Below are 20,219 nucleotides of genomic sequence, written 5' to 3' on the forward strand. Positions count from 1 at the left end.
CTGGGGGATCCTCCAGGCACGAGCAGCCCACGCGTGGACATCCGTTCGCGTTGGAGGACCCGCCTGCCCTCGGCCACTGTGAGCAGTGCTGCTACGACCGCTGCACATGGACGTGCGAGCCCCAGTTTAGGGCTCTTCAGTGTGTGCATCTCGGAGGGGACTTGTTGGCTCAGGGGAATTCTATGCTCAACTTTCTGAGGAACATGGAAGGACCACTGGGCTGTTTCTGGGTTCAACACACCCTTTCAGAAGCCTCGAGGTGGGCCTGGCCCCTGACGCACCCCGGATCCATCGGTGCCCACCCTTGGCTCTTGGGGCGCACATGCACAGGGGACCGCCCTGCCCTCTGACCTCCTCTGGTCCAGCCTCTGCACCTTTGCCTAAACCACTGCGATGGTCAGTCTCCCGGTCAACTTGGCCAGTTATGCCAACAGCCGTCTAGGTGCTGCTGTGAAGCTATTTTGTTGATGAGGGTCCTGCCCCTGGCCGCCTGACTTCAGGAAAGGTCACTCTCCATAAGGTGGGGCCTCCTCCCACAAGGCGGAGCCCTGGAGACTAGGACCTCCCGCAAGTAGCGCAGGGGACCCAAGACTTGCCCTGCTGACCTCTCCAAGGGCCCAGGGGTGGACTCTCTGCCTGCCCTCCTGGTTCCTTTCTCTGGTCAAACCCCCTGCCCCCAAGCCCCCCAGGGAGTCCCTGCCCCCCGGGGCTGTGGGGAGCAAATGGGCATCCACTCTGGGCCCCCACAGCAGCTGTTGGGAGGGAAGAAAGGGGGAACCGCAGGCCAGAGCTCAGATGGGGTTTAATTGTGGGGGGCTCTGCAGGGGCACGGCCCTCACCAGGTTGGTGTAGAAATGGAACAGGGTCTCTGGATAGGGCTCCTGACATGGACGGTTACAGTAAATCGCGGAATTCAAGCAGCAATTTGAATCATATTTCTTGAAAAACGAATACAGACAAACACAGAATGGGTGCCCGGCGCCCGGGGCTGCTCCTTTCCACAGGGCCCTGCATCATGGGGTCCCTGGGCCGGGCCTCCTGTGCCGCCGGCCTTCACCGGGTGGACGAGGCCCCGGCGTCTCCCCAGCGACGCAATAAATAGGAGAACTGAATGGAGAACCGAGGAACGGACCCACGCGGCACACCAGGCTCCGCCCGGCCGACTCTTCACAGACCAGAGCAGGTCTCCGAGGCGGCGGCGGTGGCACGCAGGGCGCGGGCAGAGGTCCCACCGGCAGGACCCCCGGGCACCCCTGGGCTGCGGCGTGGCTAGCCCTCCCGCACGCTGACGCGCGGCTCGGCCAGGGAGCTGTGGATGATGCTGAGGATGGACTCTAGGCCGCTGCCCTCCAGCAGCGTGCGGTGGTCACCCTCGATCACGTGCACGGACACCTTGCCATCGCACACCTGGGACAGGTTGTAGTCGGCGCCCAGGCCCTCGCCGTACATGCTGCCCGTCTTGGCGCGCAGCAGCGTCACATTGCCGTGGTAGGTGGCCTGCGGCGTGTACTGCTCGGCGGCGCGCAGCTTGTGGTAGAAGGAGCGCGCGGCGAAGCTCAGCTCGCGGGGGTCCAGGCCCGCGTGGCTGTGCTGGATCAGGTCCACGGAGGCCACCACGCGCTCCTCCAGGCTCCCAAGGGGCAGCAGTGCCTCCAGCACCTGCGGGACCAGGTGTGAGCGGCTCTGAGCGGCCCTGCCCGTGGGCTCTGGGGAGCGCCCCCCCCACGCTGCAGGATGGCCCCTCCCCCCACCCGCTCCCAGGACCCACCTTGTCGTGCTCCATGTCGGTGAACTGCTGCACAAAGAAGCACATAGCCTCCGCCTCGGCCTCCGCCTCGCAGCCGGGGGTCATCTTGGCTCGGTAGCTCTGTGGAGGGAGGAGGGGCTGCTGCAGCGGCGCTGGGGCCCTGGGGGTGGGGATGGGGGCGCATCCAGGCCACCCGCGCCCTCACCTGCGTGTAGGCCAGCACATAGCTGTGTGAGCCATCAAACAGGAAGAGGCTGTTGTGTGTGGGGGCCGGACTCTGCTGTGCCGCCTGCAGTTGCGAGCACATCTCGAAGGCCACACAGGCCCCATAGGAGTAGCCGGCAATGCGGTAGGGCCCCTCGGGCTGCACCTGCCGGATGCACTCGATGTAGTAGGCAGCCAGACTCTGGATGCTATCCAGGGGTGCAGCTGTGGGGCAGAAGGAGGCTCAGTGGCAGGCAGGAGGCGGCCCCGGAGGCACAGGGCCCCACCCTGCTTTACTAGGGGCATGAGGACAGCCTTGCGGGACGGGTCACACCTCGGGTGCATTGCAAGCCATAGGTGGGGATGCTGAGCTTGGCGGCCAGGCTGTGGAACACGGTGATGGAGCCTTCGATGGGGTGCACCAGGAACAGAGGCCGCTCTGAGCTCTGCACGGAGTTCAGTCGCGTCAGGGTGGGGCCCTCCGGGTTCACCAGCAGGGTGCTGAGGTTCAGCTGCGCCTGCTGATAGGTGGGGCTGTCCTGCTTGGGTGTGGGCGCCCCCCGCTCTGCAAGGAGGAGCAGAAGCCGGGGGTCACACAGGCGGCCCCCCACAGACCCCAGCACGGGCACACTCACCCCCACCTGCCTCGCGCTGCTGGTGGCCGGGGGGGGACGGGAGGGGCACTCAGGCCGCCAGCTGGCCACTGCCAGGAGTAGCCCCAGAGAGCAGCCGGGTCCATCGGGGCCCCCCCAGACCCCGTAAATTCCGTTCTCCAAGTGCTCCCTCGCAGCCACGCACCGTCAGCCATGCCAGCCTTCGACGAAAGCTCCTGCAGCTTCCGGAGCGTGAGCTGGCGGATGTCCCGCATGGACAGCACCAGGTCGTGCTCGCGCTCCAGCATCTGGCGCACCTCCACGCCCATGAGCGAGTCCAGGCCCAGGTCCGCCAGTGTGCTGTCCAGGTTGACGGTGGCCAGGTCCCGGATGCCTGCAGACAGGTACTCAGTTGACAACTTGGGAGGGGGAGAGACCCCGGGTGAGCGCGGGCAGCTCGGTGGCTAGTCCCCATGAGGGAGGGCCGCTCACCTTTCCAGCCCACAGCACACGGCCCCCACCCAGCTGTGCCCGGACCACTGGCCTGTCCCCTCCCGGAGCCAAAAAGCACGGCCTCCTTCTGAGCCAGGGCAATGGCCCCCCGGGGGGTGAGTGCCTGCCGGCGCGGGGACATCGTGCTCCCTCACCCAGGATGTGGGCCACAGCCTTCATGAGGTCGTGCTGGGTGCTGCCATCACCCTGGGCGGCGGCCTTCTTCTCAGCCAGCACGAAGCTGCTCAGGACGGGGTGAGGCTGGTTCAGGAAGAGGTCCAGCACCTCCAAGCAGGAGGTCATCCGCTGAGGCAGCGTCCCACCGACGATCGTGTCGTTGGAACCCATCATCTCCAGGATGATGCCCACGTCACCGATGGCGCCCCACTGCACGGCGAGGCCTATGGGAGCGCAGGGCCGGGGGCGGGGGTGAGTGGGGGCATGCGCGGGGGCGGCAGCAGGCAGGGGCCGCTGGGCGAGGGGGGGACCTGGCCCACCTGGGAGGCCATCGTGCCGGCGCTTCTCACACACGCGCTCCATGGTGGAGTTGGCGAAGCCGTAGTTGGTCTGGCCAGCGTTGCCGCGCCCGCAGCTCACAGACGAGAAGGCCACAAAGTAGTCCAGCTCGGGGCATGCCGCCCGTGTCACCCTGTGGGTGTTGGGAGTCACACCCCGCTGGCTGGCCCTGCCCTGCCCCGCCCCCACCAACACGCCAGGGAGCCCCCAGCTCAGGCCCCAGCAGAGGCCCAGGGCCGGGTCCCTGTGTGGCAGAGGAAACTCTGTGTTGGGGTGAACAGCAGTAGGGGGAGGCATTGCTCCTAGTGTGTGCCAGGGCAGAGCCAGGCTGGGTTGGGGGCTGGGGGTCCTGCGCCTCACCTGTCCAAGTTCACGGTCCCACTGTACTTGGGCTTGTTGACGTCCTGGAAGAACTCAGGAGTTTGGTTCTCCAGCATGGCATCTCTCAGGACCTGGGGGTGAAGGGTGCTCAGTGCCTGCCCTGACCTCACATCCCGGGCGTGCTCAGCCTGGGAGGGCCTTTCCTGGACCCTGCAGAGTCGCACTCACCACGGCCAGGTTGAAGACTCCTCCCACAGGCCCCAGCTGTGCGGCCTCAGCGATGAGGCTCTGGGCTCCATCTAGCGAGCCGATGTTGCTGGTGGACACAAGGACCTGCACGCCCTGGCGCCTCCACTCACGGATGAGCTTGGCCTGGTAGCCTGTGGGACGCAGGGCAGCAGCGTCGGGCCCACTGGGGTTCTCCCCGAGGGCACACGAGGGCTGACCCATCGGCGTCCCCGCCCCGCCCCTCAGGCCTGCCCACCTGTGCGGATTCCAGAGCGGGAGGTCAGCACGAGTTTCTGGGCTCCTCGCAACACGAGCCACTGGGCCAGCTGCAGGCCGAAACCGCCCAGGCCCCCGGTGATGACGTAGCTCTTATGGGCCGGGCAGAAGGTCTTGGACACGGCTGTCATCATGGTGGGCCTGGTCACCTGTAGCGCCGCCTCCTGCTCCTCTTCGAGCACCTGGAGCCCAAGCAGCACCCCGCTTAGGCACGGCCCTCCGGGGCTGGAGCGGGGCACCCCGGGGGCCCTGCCCTCACCTGCACGACCACTTTGCCGATGTGCTTCCCTTGGGCCATGAAGCGGAAGGCGTCCTCCACCCGGTTCTTGGGGAACACGGTGCGCTTGAGGGGCCGCACTACACCATCCCGGATGCCCGCCTGCAGCAGCGCGGCCACCTCCCGCCAGCCGTGGCCTGCTTCGTCAAAGAGCGCGTCCAGCAGAATCCCGTGGAAGGTCACGTTCTTCAGGAAGACGGCCATGCCTGGGTGGGCGGGGGGCCGGCTCAGCACTCGCAGCCCCCGGCTGAGCCCGCAGCCCCCGCCTGCCCACGAGCCTTGCTGCCCGCCTCACCCAGTAAGTGGTTGTTGGAAAGGTCAAATTTGCCGATTTCCAGGAAGCGGCCGTGCTGGGCCAGGCACCGCACACTGGCCTGCAGCTTCTCTTCGGCCAGAGAGTTCAGAACCAGGTCGACACCTTGGCGGGTGGGGAAGGAGAGGTCCTTGGCGTCACGCCCCTGGCCTGGGTCTACACGGCCAGCCCTCGAACCCGCCCGGGCTGGTGAGGAAGCGGAGAGGAGGAGGGTGGGAGGACAGGTGGAGAGCGACCGCTGTGCCGGGGAGGCCACTCACCCTTCCCGGCCGTGTGCCGCAGCACGTGCTGTTCAAAGGACGTGTCCCGGGAGTTGGCAAAGCTGGCGTCACTGAGCTGGGGGAACCTGGCCTGGAGGTATGCCTTCTTCTCGGCCGAGCCTGGCAGGGAGAGGCACGTGCTGGGGAGCCGGGCCGTGGGGCTGGGGTGACGGCCCCGGGCTCCGGGGAGGGCCAATGGGCTTACCCACGGTGGTGAAGACGCGGCAGCCCAGGCTCAGGGCGATGGCGATGGCGGCCTGGCCCACGCCGCCCGAGCCCGAGTGGATGAGCACCGTCTCCCCACGCTGCACGCGCCCCCGCACCACCAGCGAGTAGTAGGCGGTGGTGTACACCACGGGCACGGTCGCTGCCTCCTCTAGGGTCCTGCGGGCACAGTGCAAGGACTCAGGTTGGGCCTGCGCCTCGGCTGTGGCCGTGTGGGGTACCGGGTCACGGTCCCGCCAACTCACCAGCTGGATGGCACGTCCCACAGGAAGTCCGGAGACAGCAGAACGGAGGTGGCCAGGCCTTCAGCGGGCACCAGTCCCATCACACGCTTGCCACTGGCGTCTCGGCCGGAGAACTCCATGCCCAGCATGCAGTCCCGCGCGGCCCACTTTCCTGCAGGCAGGTGGTGGTGGTGAGCCCTGTATCTCCCGTGGTTTGGAGGGGGGGCCCAGCATGCATGCTCAGGCCCGAGGAGCCTCCAGGGTCCTGAGGGTGGCAGGTCAAGGCACCTCTTCTTCCCAGCCTCTGGCCGTGCCCATGGGATGCAGCCGTACCTGGGATGGCATCAGGGGAGAGCTTGCCCGTGGCCAACATGATGTCCCGGAAGTTAAGGGAGGCGTAGTAGACGGTGCAGAGCTGGACCCCAGGCTCAGTGAGCTGGGCATGACGCAGAGGAGAGCAGACCCAGCGGATGGAGGAGAGGTCCCCCCGGGTGAGGACATTCACGAAGGCGTGCTCAGTCTGCTCCTCTGGTAGGCCTGAGGGCGACAGGAAGTGGGGCTGCCACAGGGGCTTCCCGGCCAGGGCCCTTCAGCCCCACTGTCGTGCTCAGCCCCCCAGATACACGGCAAGGAGCCGGTGGCATCATGGAGGCATCCTGGAGCGCTCACCGTGCTCCAGTGGGAAATGGCGGAAGGCTCCCCAGGACCCATCCCGGTAGATGTTCATCACGAGGTCCCCCTGTAACACCTTCTGCAACTCTGAGGAGCTGGGGTCCATCTTGGGGATGGGGGATGTGCTGCTCAGGTTGGACACCAGGATGCATCTGTAGGTAGGAAAACAGATGAGGAAAGGGGGAGAGAGGAGAGGTGCAGAGGGAGGGGAGGGGCAGAGAGAGGGGAGGAGAGAGAGGGGAGGGAGGAGAGAGGGGGGGAGAGAGGGGAGGAGAGAGAGGGGAGGGGGGAGGGAGAAAGGGCGAGGTAGGGGGGCAGGCAGCTCTCTGGGCCCCTCACCGAACCCGGTGCCCACTGGGCTCTTTGCGGAGACAGTTCACCATGCCCACGACGCCCGACGTGACGCAGTTAGTGGCTGTCAGCCACACGGGTCGGGAGGAGCTGTCAGCCAGAACGTTCTGCAGGAGGAGAGAAGGGTTGGCCTCTGGGACGGTTCCCCGGGCCCATGGTCACGGTCACGGTCACGGTGCTGGGGGCCCAGCCAGGCCTGACCTTCAGTGAGTCCACCCATCGGAAGCTGGTGTCCTCCACAGGCAGGAAGACGGGGCTGTCCTGGGGGCCTGGCCGGCGGCACAGGAAGAGCGCGGAACCGTAGAAGGACCTCTTCAGGGCCACCACGTGCAGCGACGCGCCCGCAAACACTCGTTCCCACTCGTCCTGCATGTGTGGGGTGTCTCAGTGCTGGCCCCGCCCCGCCCAGGCCCCGTCCCCGGCCCACCCTCGCGGCCCCGCTCCCACACCTGGCTCAGGAGGCTCTGGCTGCCCCCCAGCTGCTGCTGCTGCTGCTCAGGGCCCGTGAGGAAGGCGACGGTCTCTCCCAGGGGGTGTCCCCTGAGCAGGGCGTGCAGCAGCAAGAAGCCGCCCTCCCTGACAGCGGCCACCATGTGGCTGAGGGCCGAGGCTGGGTCGGGGAGGGTGGCCACCGCACAGTTGCACACCAGCAGGTCGGCCGTGCCCAGGTTGCTGGGGGCGGGCTGGGTGGGGTCCCACTGGCCCTGGGCCATCCCGAGCTCCTGCAGTTTGGTCTGGGCGGCCTCCAGGGCCTGAGGGTGGCGGTCGGTGGCTATGTAGTCCAGCTGCAGCAAGGGCTGGGTGCTGAGCAGCGTGGGGATGCGGGTGTACAGGCGACCATCACCAGCCAGCACCTGGAGGGAGGACAGCCTCCTGGATCAGCCGCCCACTGCACAGGCCTCCTGATCCCAGCTGGGAACACCGGCCAGAAAGGCCCACCCACTGGCCAGCGCCCTCCCTGCCCGAGGTCAGGGCAGCCCGGGAAGGGACGTGAGGGCAGCCTGGGCACAGCTTCTAACCCCGTGACCTCACGCCAGGCGGTCCGCACACCCACCTCCACTATGTGCATCCTGAGACTGGTCATATTCTCCAGGGCGGTGTCCGTGCACGCCTTCAACGCCGAGGAGTCCAGAAGGCCGCAGAGCAGGGGATCATCGTGCAGCAGGGATCTCTGCTGGGCCAGGAGCTGGGCCAGCTCCAGCTGCAGGTTGCCATTGAGCTGCAGCTGGCAGGCAGCTGCCAGCAACTGAGGCAGGCCTCCCTGTGGGAACTCGCGGGGGACCTGGGCCCCATCCAGCCCGGGTACCACCATCTTCAGGCCCTGCTGGGCCACCTTGGTCTGCAGTGCTTGTGCCAGCCCTGGGGGGGTGAGGGGGCAGAAAGGGGCGCTAGGGAGGGTCTCAGCTGGGCCAGCACTCCCCCCAGCACGTCTGCCTGGAGCAGGGATCCATCCAGAACCAGGACCCATGTGACTGTCCTCCCAGGGCCCACATCCTGGCCCTGTCCCCGCATAAGCAAATGCATGGGAGAGACGGGGTGGGCAGCCTGGTCCCCTAAGACTAAGAACTACCCTTCCAGGGTGTCAGGGGCACAGAGGAGGGCTAACTACGTAGTGTGGGCTCAGTGCTGGACATCCCCCGTGGCACCCCAGTCTGTTCTATCCACCCATCTGCATGGGGACGGGACGAGCCCTTGCAGGGGATAGTCTGCAGGGCCAGGCCCCTGTGGCACCACACGCAGATGGCTGGCTGGGGACGTAGCGAGGAAGGACCAAATCCAACATTGTGCCTAGAGCCCCTGCCCAAGATGGGGAGCCTCTCGCAGAAGCAGCAGGACGCTGCAAAGCGCGGGGGGTGTGGTGAGAAGCTGAGAAACACCCCCATTGCCAGAGGCGTCAGGGGCCAGAGCGCAGGTGGGGAGCTGGCCTCACCCCTACACAGCTGCAGCTCCTCCTGCAGGGCTGCGTTTCCAGCCAGGACGCCTCCCTCCATGTAGGGGGTGAAGGAGAACTTCTCTAGGATGGGTGCATGCTGCTCCTGCTGCCGTCTTGGGGCCACAGAAGCGTGCAGGCCCAAGATGAGGGCACCGCCGGCTACCGTGCTGTTCAGGCAGCTGCTCACCTTCACGTCGACCACTGAGGAAAGAGGTGGGTGAGCATGGGCAGCACCCGGCGCAGCGACACAGGCCTGCGGGGACTGGGCGTGGGCCTACCTCGGGCATCGCCCTTCAGCGAGTACACTTTCTGCTGGTGAAGGGCGGGGTCGATGTGGATGGAGGTGATGCGGGTGGGCAGGCACAGGGTGCGCTGTGGATTGCCCAGGATGGACGTCTGCAGCATGGCGTCCAGGAAGACCACCCAGTTGTCCTTCCACAGCAGCTGGCCGGCTTTGCCTGTGGCAGAGGGGCTGTCAGCTTGGCTGGCCTGGGTCTCTCTTGCTCACGGCACCCTCTCCTCCATGCCCTGGCCTGGGTGCCCCCAGCGGCCCCTCACAGCTTGGGTGACGCCGGAGTCACATGGCACCTGGATTCTGGGCAGCAGGTCAGGCCCTGCCTGAGGGGAGGCGGCCCCGAGGCTCGTTCCCAGAGCATCAACGGACATTTGGTGCCCTACCTTCAAGGTTGGTCTCCAAGATGCCCTGAAAGTGGGGGCCGTAGTCATAGCCACGCAGCCGCAGCTCCTTGTACACGTCCCCCTGGGTGAGGCGGAACGCGGCCATGGGGTCCGTGGGGTCCGTGGGGTCCACGGGGTCTGCGCCACCATGGAGGTCGAACAGCTTGGGGTCAGGGTCCTCCCACTGGTACACCTTCCCTATGGGTCGGGGGCAGAAGGGTCTGAGGGTGGGCAGAGAGGAGCTGGCGGCTGAGGTCCACTCAGAGGCCAGCCCCTACCAGACCCTGCAGCCCAGCCAGACGCCCTCTGCTCACCGCTCACTATCAGGTTGCCATTCTCAGACACCTCGAAGCTCTGGGAAGCCTCTAGAAGCCGCACTTCTAGGGCCATGGTCCCTGTGGACAGCAAGGTAGTAGATGAGCATCAGGGCTCAGCAGTCGGCTCCCCACCCTGACCCCAGTGGCCCACCCCATCTCACCGGTCTTGGGCAAGATGGTGGCCTGGTGCAGCGTCACGTCCTCAAACACCACGGGCATCTCCTCCATGTTTTGGTTCAAGGCACGTGCCAGCATCTTCCAGGCCAGGCACAGGTAGCCGGTGGCAGGGAAGAGGACACGGCCATCGATGCAGTGGTCCACCAGGTAGTGGTCAGGGGACTCGGGGCTGGTGTCTGTGTGGGCTGGACCTTAGTGCCGGCGGCCAGGAGGGAGAAGCCAAGCCCACCGGCACCCTCGCCCGATCCCTCTACTGCCCTTGGCCCCACTCACCAATCTTGCAGATGGTGGCAGCGGACGAGCCGGTGGAGCCGTTGGGGAAGTCCTCGGCGGCAGGCACGTCCCAGATCTGACTGTGGTCCCACTTGATGTGGGGGGAGATGAGAGGGGTCCCCCGGGGAACCGGGAAGTCCATGGGTGGGAACAGGCCGTTGGGGTTGGCGTCCATGCTGGGGGGTGGCAGGGAGGTGTGAGGCACACACCGGGCCCCGGTGGCCTCGCCTGGGACCATCCTGTCATTCCCACAGCCCACCACCTCCCATGGGACCCCGCAGATCGCCATTGGGGTGGGGGCCGTAGCACGGGGCTCGGGCGGCCCAGCACCCCCAGCCCACTTCCTGGGGATGACCCCACAGCCACGGAGCGGCCCCGATAACAGGCTTCACCGTCGGGAGAAGCCGGGCGTAGGCCCCCGCCAGCGGCAGCTGACCCACCCCAGCAGATGCAGCTTGCCCGTGTTCCTGAGGAAGAACTCCAGGTTGTCCTTCTGCTCCTTCTTCATCAGGGGGATGATGGCGCAGCTGGGCTTGAGGCCTCTCTTCAGGACGGCCTGCGGGGGCAGACGGCTTGGCCTTCCTCACAGGTTCCCACCCTCCCGAGGCCCATTCCCTCGGCCCCCCGGCCCCCGCCGCCCCTTCCCGCCCCCGGGCCCCGCGGGGACGCACCTGCAGCAGGGCGTGAGGTGCGATCTCCACCACCACGGCGTGCTCAGGCACGTGGCACAGCGCCTCCTGGAACAGCACGGGGCTCACCAGGTTGTTGACACTGTACTCCGCCGAGCACATGCGGGCCAGGCTGCCCTGCCACTGGGCCTCGGGGATGGACGTGCTGAGCCAGCGTGCGGAGCGGGGCTTTGGCTCCCGGATCACCTGCACACACGGCATGGTCAGCTGTGTGGGCACTCAACCCCCACCCGCGCCTCCAGGAAGTCCCCCGTGGGGCGGCCAGCCCACCTTCTTGAGGGCCTTCAGCAGCGTGGGGGCGATGGACTCCATGAAGTAGGAGTGGAAGGCCATGCCGCCCGTGCGCACCTCCTTGGCAAACACGCCCTCCTGCCTCAGCTCCTCCAGAAACGCGGCCACCTCAGCCTAGGGACAGGGGTGCCAGGAGTGGACGAGTGGAGCCGGACCATCTGCCTGGGTCCCCACACAAAGCTCTCCGTGAGGGTCGGGAAGGGACTCGGGGACAAGCCTGGCCTCCTGGGGCCTACCTGAGGTCCCGAGATGGTCACTGTGTCTTCGGAGTTGTGGCAGGCGGGCACAACGCCAGGGGGACAGCGCCGTTTACACTCCTCCCAGGTTAGGCCTGTGGGCAGGGATGGCCTCAGGGGGCGGGCAGCGGGGAGCCAGGGCCCCACCAAGAGGAAGGCGCTGCCCAGGGCAGGCCTTAATGACAGGGGTGCGGTAATGACAGCCGCCGAGCGGGGCCTTTATGGGGCACTTTCACTCCTGCCGTGTTTGATCTCGGGGGAAGGTGTCTCCCCTGTCGTCCCACAGGCGGGGAGCCGGGTCCTGCTGCAGTGAGGACAGCCCACCCCAACCAGTCCCTGGGGTGGTGGCTCTGGGAGGTGTCCCTCCTGTCCCCGGCCTAGCCTACTGCTTCTCCTGCAGCCCCTGGGGGGCAGGTGCCAATGGAAGGGGGCCAGGGCCAGTGCACCCGACACCCTACATCTTCTAGTGCGGGGAGGGGTGCTGTTCATGCCCCACATGGCTTTAGCCCAGTTGGTAGGAAGAGCAGCAGTGTGGACTGATGCTGACCGCTGAGTGGGCAGGGGCCGGGGGGGCCACCGGGCACCCTGCAGTGAGGACGGTGGCCGGTGGAGCTCCCCGAGACCCCCGGCCACTGCCCAGGGTGAACACGAGGAACGCCAGAGATGACACCCCCACCCCAAGGGCTCCTGGGTTGGTGGGAGGTGTGGAAAGGGGGGGCCCAGAGGGGACACCTACCCACGGCTGCCATGGCCCCTGGTGGGATGCTGGCCTCCTTGATGCACTGGCCCCTCCAGTAGGCAGTGAGGACGGCCTCCTCCTGAGAAAGGCAGCCATCTGCGTAGCCGCAGGCCACCTCCCCCAGGGAGTGCCCGATGATGCCGTCGGGTCGCAGGCCCATGGAGGTCAGCAGGTCTATGAGGGCAATCTGCGAGGAATGGGGACGTGATGGGTCACACCTGTTCTGGGGATGCCAGGCTGGCCCCCAGCACTGTCACAACAGCCCCTAGACCCCATGGGCGCACCTGGATGGCGGTGAGGCTCACGAAGGCATGGACGATGTCGTCAAAGGTGGTCTCGTCTGTGCTCAGCAGCAGCTCAGGCAGCTGTAGGCCCAGGGGCTTCAGGGCCTCACTGGAGCGCAGGATGGAATTGTGGAAGCTGCTCAGGCGCAAGAGGCTCGACCCCATGCAGCGCCACTGTGCACCCATCCCTGTTGCAGAGAGAGGTGTCAGGGTGGTGGCTGGCCAGCTGCAGCCACTGCTCCCCCTCCGGGGAGGGCCTGGGGAGCAGGGTTCGCACCAGAGCAGATGAACCAGAGGGGACGCCGGCCGGCAGGCAGCTGCTGCACCTCCTGCACCTCGTGGCTGCCGTCCTCGCTGCCCAGCACAGTGTAGCCCCGGAAGGGCATGGCGGAGGGGGAGCTGGCCGCGATGTCATTGAGCATGGTCACGAAGGCCACGTCCCGGCTGTGCTGCTGGCCCTTTTCCAGCAGGCACCGCACGGCCTCTGGGGTCCGCCCGCTGGCCCGCAGCAGACGGGGCAAAGTGATGTGTGGGGTGGTCGGCCTGGGTGGCCGCGTGTTGGGCTGGAGGACGACGTGCACATTGGACCCGCCAAAGCCGAAGGAGTTGATGCCCACGTTGCCTCCGCGGACCGGCCGGGGCCGGTCCACCACCTGTAGCCGCCCATCCTGGAGTGCCAGGATCTCAGGGTTCGGGCTGTGGAAGTGCAGGTTGGGAGCCCAGAGCCCGTGTTCCAGAGACAGCAGCACCTGCGGGGGGCTCGTAGTTGGCGGGGCAGCCGGCCCTGTGCTCCCTACCCTGCTGCCTGCCACCACGCACTCCGTCCCCCGGCCTCACCCTGCCACAGCCCCAGGACCCAGTGGCCAAACCACACCCCACACCGCCCCGCCTCCCCGCAGCCCACTCCAGGTCCTGGTTCTCGCAGGAACTGCAAGCAGGTTACAGCAGCCCCAGGAAGCCAGAAGCTGCCAGTGCACGGTCTCCCCAGGGCCCGGCCACCTGCTGGGGCTGTTGTGGCCACTGCCACCCACTCTGGCCGAGTGTGGGCCCCGCAGGGCACCAGAGGCCGGCATGCCTCAGCACAGCCCGTGGGAACCCTCCCCGCCTGCCAGGAAGGATGGCTCCACAGCAGCCTGCTGACCTTGGCCAGAGCCGCAAGCCCCGAGGCGGGCTCTGGGTGCCCCATGTTGGACTTTGTGGACCCGATCAGCAGGGGCTCCCGGCGGGTGCTGCAAAGGGCTCGGTCGATGCTGTTCAGCTCCTGGGGGTCGCCCACCTATGGAGGGCGAGGGGAGGATCAAGGCCCACCCGGGTGCCTCTTGGGCGGGGGGCGTGGGGGCGGGGGCGGGCTCTCACCTTGGTGCCTGTGCCGTGGGCTTCGATGTACTCGAGGGACTCCGGGGCCAGCCCCGCCGGCTCGTACAGGGAGCGGATGAGCTGCTCTTGTACCTCCCCGGAGGGGAAGGTCACACCTGCGGGAGGAGCCAGACCTCAGCCCCCAAGCCACGACCCCGGCTGGCCCGGCCAGGGGAGGGGGGCACCCACCTTGTTCCTTGAAGCCATCCGTGTTGGTGCCGGCATTCAGGATGGTAGCGTACACTCGCCGGGCCAGGGACTTCTTGGTCAGCAGCATGGCCACCACGGCCTCTGCCCGGCAGTAGCCGGCTCCTGGGAGCAGACGGCACATCAGGCCCAGGGGCTCTGGGGCGGCAGGGCAGGTGCCGTGGCCCCCCTGGTCCCCCTGGCCCACCACTCACCAGCCTCATCGAAGGACTTGCAGATGCCCTCTGGACTCAGCATACCCAGCTTCATGAACTGTACAGAAGTGTTGGGCTTGAGCAGGATGTTAATGCCACCCACGATGGCGCACGGGCACTCCCCGCTGCGGATGGCCTGGTAGGCGCTGTGCAGAGCCATCAGGCTGGAGGAGCAGGCCGTGTCTAGAGCGACGCTGGGCCCTGCGAGCAGGAGTACAATGTGGGGCCCTGGCGGCTCTAGTGGGGGGCCCTCCACTGCGAGTCCGGGACGCTGACCCCTTGGCCTTGACCAGCCTTCCTGGGGGAACCAGAGGCCCAGAGGGGCTGGGGGGTACCCACCTTTAAAATCAAAGAAGAAGGAAAGGCGGTTGGCCATCATGGCGCGCTGGCAGCCCACCATGCTGTAGCCCAAGAGGGTCTCGGGGTCTCGGCTGAGGGCCTCTGAGGCCTCAGAGCCACTCACGCCCACCCAGACACCGGTGCGTGTCCCTCGGAGTGACGCTGGGTTGATGCCTGCAGGAAGCGACGGTAAGACCTCGCGGCCTCTCCAGTCTGGGTCTGGGCGACCCCTTCCCCGCTTCACTCTGGAGGGGCCCCAGCAGGGCAGCCAGCCCAGGTAGGGCTGAGGACAGATAACTGGGTCACAAGGAACCCGGGGCCCAGGGGACGGTAGGGCGCCAGGCTGAGAGACCAGAGAAAGCCGAGGTGAAGACAGAAGGCAGCATTGTCCCCAGAATACTCCCCTGGCCCCTGGTGTCACCAGTAGGGTCTGGCAAGCCCCAATGACCAATGAGCACCCAAGCACCAAGGGCAGCCTACCCTAGGACAGGCCAAGATAAGGAAACAGAGGGAGACAAAGGCTGAGTGTCCAGGCTGGGAAAGGAGGGGGGGACCCTGGCCAGGACCCGGGGAGTGGCATCCAAGGTCTCCGGGTGAGGACTGGGCAGTGGGAAGGCCTCTGCTCGCCCTTCACCCCGGGGTGCTGTGTGCCTGCAACACTGTCCATTTCAGTGTGGGCGGGGGCTAGCCGTGTGGAGCCCCTGCTGGAGGGCGAGCTGCAGGGTCAGGACTGCTAGCCAAGGTGGGAGTGGGTGGCCCCAGGGGCCCCTTCAGAGCCAGGCTCCTGCCACCCACCTGCTGAAACACCACACCCACACGGTCGGCCTCCTTTCCCAGCCAGCTAGGACTTCCGTGCCCCTGCGGCAGTAGGGACAGGTCTGTGCCCCGGGACGAGGGACAGCCGTCTTGAGGCACTTGTCCAAGGCCACACACAACCCAGACGGGGGAGAGTGGACAGCACGAGTCCCGGGGGCTGGACCCCATCTCCTGCTCTGCCTGGCACGCCACCCTCGCCCCAAGAGCAGCTGTCCACTGGGGAGGGCGGAACCTGGGCGTCCGGGCACACCAGGGCCACCTGCATGTATGTTGTGAAACCTCGACCTGCTCGCAGGCCCACGCCCCCCCAAGCCCCTGGGCCTGGACCAGCGCCCCGGGGAGCCGCAGCGCCTTGCGCTTCCTGTGGCTCCAGGCTCTGACTCGGGACGTGAGCTGCTTTTAGCAGTGAGAATTGGCGCTCTCCCGACTTCCAGGCAGGGGGACCCTCAGGGATGGGACCCCCCGCCGGCCAGCAGCTTCACAAAGACTCACCTCCGTCCAAGATGGCCTCGTACGCGACCTCTAGCAGCAGGCGCAGCTGCGGGTCCATCGTGTGGGCCTGCTTGGGGTGGACCCCGAAGAAGGAGGCGTCGAACCGGGACAGGTCCTTCAGTTTGCCGGACCTCCTGGGCAGGCCGTAAAGCCCTGCAGACACAGGCAGGGCCGGGCCGGGGGCCCCGAGTGACCCACGGCCAAGTCCCTGTGGCGGTGGGCGAGTGCTGCGGGGCCCAGGGTGCCTCTGGGACAGCAGCCCCCCTTCCCCCGCCGGGTGGCCGCGTGGGAGGCGGCCTTGGAACACAGCACGCTGGGGACAGTGCCTCCTCCACCGCCCACCTCTGTCCTGGCCCCGGACCCCGGGCTGACGCTGCCTGGCTGCCGAGGCCGGGCCAGGCCCCACCGGCTGACTCACACCCCGTAGATCAGGTAAGGCCGCTCTGCACGGGAGCCTACTGGGCGGGAGGGCGTCTAACCAGCTCCCTGTGGAGCCCGGCGTCGCACCTGCCAGTGGCTGGGCCGGAGGGCTGCCTGGCCTCACCTGGATCTGCTCCTCCAGCAGCTCACCTGTGCCCAGTGCTGGCCCCCCGCCTCCCCTGGGCTCCCAGGCCCCGGCGTCGCACCAGTGCCTGGTGGCTCTGCAGTCGGGGCGGGCTCAGGCTAGAGTGGCGGTGCCTGGGCAGCTGGGAGGCTGCCTCCACAGCCAGAACGGGCCAGGGCCTCCCTGTGTGGGGGGAGAGGCCGAGGGCCACCAGCTCACCTGCCTTCCACCTCCTGTCGTCGTCTGTCACCATGTCCACAGAGCCGATGAGATTGGCCCAGAACTCCTCCATGTTGTCCGACTCGGGCAACTTCCCGGACATGCCAGCAATCACCACCTCCTCCATGGCTGCTCTGCGCAGGATGGGGAGTGCGGGGGCCAGACGCTGGTCAGCCCTGGTCAGCCCTGGTCAGCCCTGGCTGCCGGCCGGCTGGCTGGCGTGCAGCCTCCTGCGGGGCCGCCGCTCCCACCCTGTCCCCTGGCTTCCTGGCCCCACAGCACCACCTATGGGTTTGGGAGCAGTGACACCAAGATCCAGGTGGCCAGCTTCTGCATCCCGTGCTGGCCTGGACAGAAGCTCGGGTGCACGGCGCAGGGGTCTGTGCTGCTCTGCCCGGCGCTTGCTTCTCCTTGGGTGGGCTGGGCCTTCTGGTCTTTGGCACTGGCCAGTGACACGTGGGGCCCTGGCCTAGGTGACTGACTACAGCAGGGCCCTGCTGCCCCGTGTCTGCCCCCACAACAGTTAGTGGCCTCTGCAACCTGCTGCTGGGCTGCTCCGAGAAGGGACCCCACAGAGGGCGGCAGGCAGGGCCACCCTAGAAGGGCCGGACCCTTCCCGGGATAGGGCCGCTCGGCTTTGGTCTGCGAAGAGCCGACCCAGAGAACCAAGCAGGCAGGGGAGAAGGGTGCCGAAGCTCGAGTGGAGGTCCTGCGCCCACCTCCCAGCTCGGTCTCCACGCGGGGACAGGGCCCGACCACCGCCAGGGCTTGGGGGGACACAGGTCCCAAGCGCCAGGTCCCTGCAGGGCTCTGGGGAAAACGGCCCCGCAGGCCGGAGCCCCCGCCGCCTGCCCGCCCGCAGCCTGCGGCCTGGGGAAGCCCCCGCGCCGCCGTCCGCCGTCCGCCGTCCGCCGGGCAGGGGCAGGGGCAGGGGCAGGGGCGCCGCGCGCTTCCGCCAGGGCCCGGCTGCTCGTGGGGGCCCGGGGGGCGGATGCGGGGCGCGGGGCGGCGCGGCGGCTCCCTCGTGGGCGGCCCGACCCCGACCCCGACCCCGACCCCGACCCGGACCCCGACCCCGCCCGCCCCAGCCCGAGCCCGACCCGCGGCGCCGAACCAAGGCCCTCGGGGGGCGCGGGGGCGGCGGCGGGCGGCGGCCTCCCCACTCGTGCGCGCGCCGGGCCGAGCCGGGCCGCCCAGGCCGAGGGGCCCGCGTGGCCCGGGCCGCCACCAAGATGGCTGTTCGCCGCGCGCCGCCGCCCCCGCCCGCCCACCCGGCCCCTCCGCGCCCCGCCGCGCCGCCCCGGCCCCGCCGTTGGAGCGCCCCGGGAGCGCGGTGCGGCCGGCGGCGGCCCCGGCCCCGGCCCCGGCCCCGGCCCCGGCCCGGCTCGTACCTGCTGTGGGCGCGGGCGGCGGGGCGGGCGGCGGAGCGAGGATGCAGCGCGGTGCGGAGGGGCCGGGCCGCTGCCGTCTCTCTGGCTCCCTCTAGGCCGGCGCCGACTCTATTTAACCGCGGCCGTCCCCGCGCGGACACGCCACATGGGCTGACAGCTTGGCTGCGCCGCCCAGGCCAATGAGCGTCGGGGCTGCGCCCCGGGACCCGGCGCGCCGCCGCCGGTGGGGTGATGCCGCGCGCCCCCGAGCCTCCGGGACCCCGCGCGGGGGCGCGCGGGGCTGGGGGGCCCGGCACGCGGGGGGGCCCGGGGGGCGCCGCATCGCCCCCGCCCCCGGCTTCCGTGCCCCGCCCCCGCGGGCCCGAGCCGCGGCACCGCCGGGGACGCACGCGCACGCGCCGGGGCCGGAGCCCGGGGCCGCCCCCCGCCCCCGCCCCCGCCCCCTCCCGGGCCGCCCCCGCCCCCCCGGGCCGCCCCTCCCGCCCCCGCCCCCGCCCCCCCCCGGGCCGCAGGGCCGCGTGCGCGCCGCGCGGTGCAGCTGGACGGGGCTGTGCTTGGGCGCCACTCGGGGACCATGCGGGGGCGGGCCGGGGCGCGGACCCCCGAGGACCCGCCGACCGGCCCGCGCTCGGGCCCCGCGGAGCCGGGCCGCGGGGGGGGCGGGGCTCGCCGGCCGCCGCGGCCAATCGGGGCCCGGGGGCGTGCGCTCCGGCCCAATGGCGGCGCGCGAGTGGGCGTTGCTAGGCGATAGGGTGATGGGCCGGGCGGCGCGGCGGTCGTTGACCCCTGCCGAGGGCGCCCCGGGCGGGGTCACTGCCGGTCAGCGCGGCGCGGCCCGGCCTCCCCGCGCTCGCGGGCCCGGCGCGCGCCCCACGGCCCCCGGAGCCCGCGTCTGGGGCGGGGCGCGGACACCGCTCGGCGCCGCTCGAACAAAGGCGCCCCCTTGGGCAGAGGCGCTGGCGCGCGCACGTGGCCGCCCGCACCCACCGGCGTGCACACGGGCGTGCACACCGGCCGACGCTCCCCTGCGCACCGGGTGGCTGAACTTCCAGAAAGGCCCGGGCTTCCGGACCCGAAGGAAACACCCACCGTCTAGGGCTCAGCCGAGAGCCGGGCACGGCGCCCTCCCGCCCCGGTGGCCGTGCCCCGCAGGACCCAGGCCGCCTCGGGGCCCCCACGCAGGCCCTTTGCGAGGCCAGGGGAGCCCCTGGCGGCCCCCAGGACGGCCGTGCCCTGCTTCCTCTCCACCGCCTCATTGTCTCGAAGGCCAGCGCGGCCCCCCTGGCTGCGCTCCATGGCAACCCCTCCGGCTCTGCTTTCAGGACTCAGGGGCCTGTGGAGCCGGAGGCGGGCCGCCGAGGCTCAGGGACAGCACAAAACGAGGCTGGCACGGTGAAGCCCGGCCACACGTGCCCCTGCATGCCCCGCAGTGCTCAGCGGCCCCGTAGCTCCGGGTGCCAACTCCATGCCCGGACGCTGGTCCTTCCCTTGGCCTCCCCTCACTGGGGGCTCTAACCCGAGTGTTAGGAGGGCGGGCGGGAAAGGGCAGGAGAGAAGGCCCTAAGGTCCAACAGCTGAGTTAAGGTCCTGAACAACCTTCTCGCAGGTTTGTCTTTCTCTTCCAATTTAGGGGTTTTTCAGAGGCCTTGCACCCTGGGTCAGGAGTCACAGGACCATGGCGTGTAACACTCCCGACCTTGGGTGACCTAAATGATCCCAGGCTCCGTTCTCGCCGGCCAGTGGGGGCTCTGTGCTCTGCTGGCTGCGGCCTGCAGGGGCCCCGGGGAGGGGGGCCCACCCGGGCTGGGGGGCTGGGGTGCGGAATGTGGCTCTGCGCCACAGACGCAGGCTCAGGGACTGGGTCACGGGCGCTGAAGTGCCTCCTTGGAAAGTGATGGGGCATCCCCACTCAGGTTTTCAGCTTCAGGAAGTCACTGCCGAGGGCACACACCAGGAACAGCACAGCAGGGACCCCTGACACCCCGGGCTGCTGCTCCCCAGCGCAGTGGGCGCGAGCCAGCGGTGCCTCCACAGCTCCGGGAGCACCGCGGGCCCAGGATGAGCAGGGAGCCCGCGGGGAGGATGTGCCCTTGGAGCGCAGTGAGGTGCTCACAGGGAGGCGCGGGGCGCACAGGAGCCCCTGCGCGGTGGTGGTGGGGGGGTGTGTGCACACCTAGCACCGCCACCGCTGCTGTGTGTGGTCTCTGTGGTGTGCGTGTGCACACGCCCCTACACCTGGGAGCCCGGTAGGGAGAGGACACCGCTCCTATTTCACTTGAGGACAAACTGAAGCCACAAAGGCTACATGGGGTGTGCAGGTCGCACAGCAGGGAGGCCCGGGTCCC

At 68.7% G+C, this 20,219-nt stretch overlaps 1 protein-coding gene across 2 annotated transcripts; it reads right to left on the reverse strand.

The window, feature by feature from the left end:
• Window positions 1-912: 912 nt before the first annotated feature.
• On the reverse strand, window positions 913-18,050 carry FASN (fatty acid synthase). Of its 2 annotated transcripts, none has more exons than XM_077854686.1 (42): window positions 17,875-18,050; window positions 16,484-16,617; window positions 15,721-15,873; window positions 14,413-14,586; window positions 14,074-14,274; window positions 13,862-13,984; window positions 13,673-13,788; window positions 13,458-13,592; window positions 12,594-13,065; window positions 12,317-12,504; window positions 12,030-12,219; window positions 11,294-11,388; window positions 11,037-11,171; window positions 10,749-10,952; window positions 10,518-10,633; window positions 10,078-10,253; window positions 9,789-9,980; window positions 9,625-9,705; window positions 9,311-9,508; window positions 8,911-9,090; window positions 8,630-8,833; window positions 7,754-8,058; window positions 7,149-7,553; window positions 6,901-7,065; window positions 6,688-6,806; window positions 6,346-6,500; window positions 6,010-6,213; window positions 5,698-5,848; window positions 5,433-5,611; window positions 5,228-5,347; window positions 4,950-5,072; window positions 4,637-4,860; window positions 4,358-4,559; window positions 4,102-4,253; window positions 3,913-4,004; window positions 3,534-3,685; window positions 3,192-3,437; window positions 2,750-2,938; window positions 2,286-2,516; window positions 1,953-2,176; window positions 1,769-1,867; window positions 913-1,659 (listed from the first exon to the last, which is right to left on the reverse strand). In XM_077854686.1, exons 2-42 carry the CDS (start codon window positions 16,608-16,610, stop codon window positions 1,270-1,272), a joined length of 7,587 nt encoding a protein of 2,528 aa, XP_077710812.1. In that variant the 5' UTR covers window positions 16,611-16,617; window positions 17,875-18,050; the 3' UTR covers window positions 913-1,269. The 2 variants fall into 2 exon arrangements, with proteins under 2 accessions (XP_077710812.1, XP_077710811.1); XM_077854685.1 differs by having other exon boundaries at window positions 16,484-16,612; window positions 17,875-18,015.
• Between the last annotated feature and the right edge of the window lie 2,169 nt (window positions 18,051-20,219).

The sequence above is a fragment of the Canis aureus genome, chromosome 16 (assembly GCF_053574225.1).
Source record: "Canis aureus isolate CA01 chromosome 16, VMU_Caureus_v.1.0, whole genome shotgun sequence".
In the NCBI taxonomy this organism is placed as follows: domain Eukaryota; kingdom Metazoa; phylum Chordata; class Mammalia; order Carnivora; family Canidae; genus Canis; species Canis aureus.

Excerpts from the sequence above, each read along its gene's own strand:
- FASN (XM_077854686.1), bottom strand. The coding sequence starts at position 16,610 with ATGGAGGAGGTGGTGATTGCTGGCATGTCCGGGAAGTTGCCCGAGTCG. Across the intron at positions 15,874-16,483 it reads CGACAGGAGGTGGAAGGCAG|GGCTTTACGGCCTGCCCAGG; the intron begins GTGAGCTGGTGG and ends CTGTGTCTGCAG. Across the intron at positions 13,593-13,672 it reads CCCACGGCACAGGCACCAAG|GTGGGCGACCCCCAGGAGCT; the intron begins GTGAGAGCCCGC and ends CGCCCTCCATAG.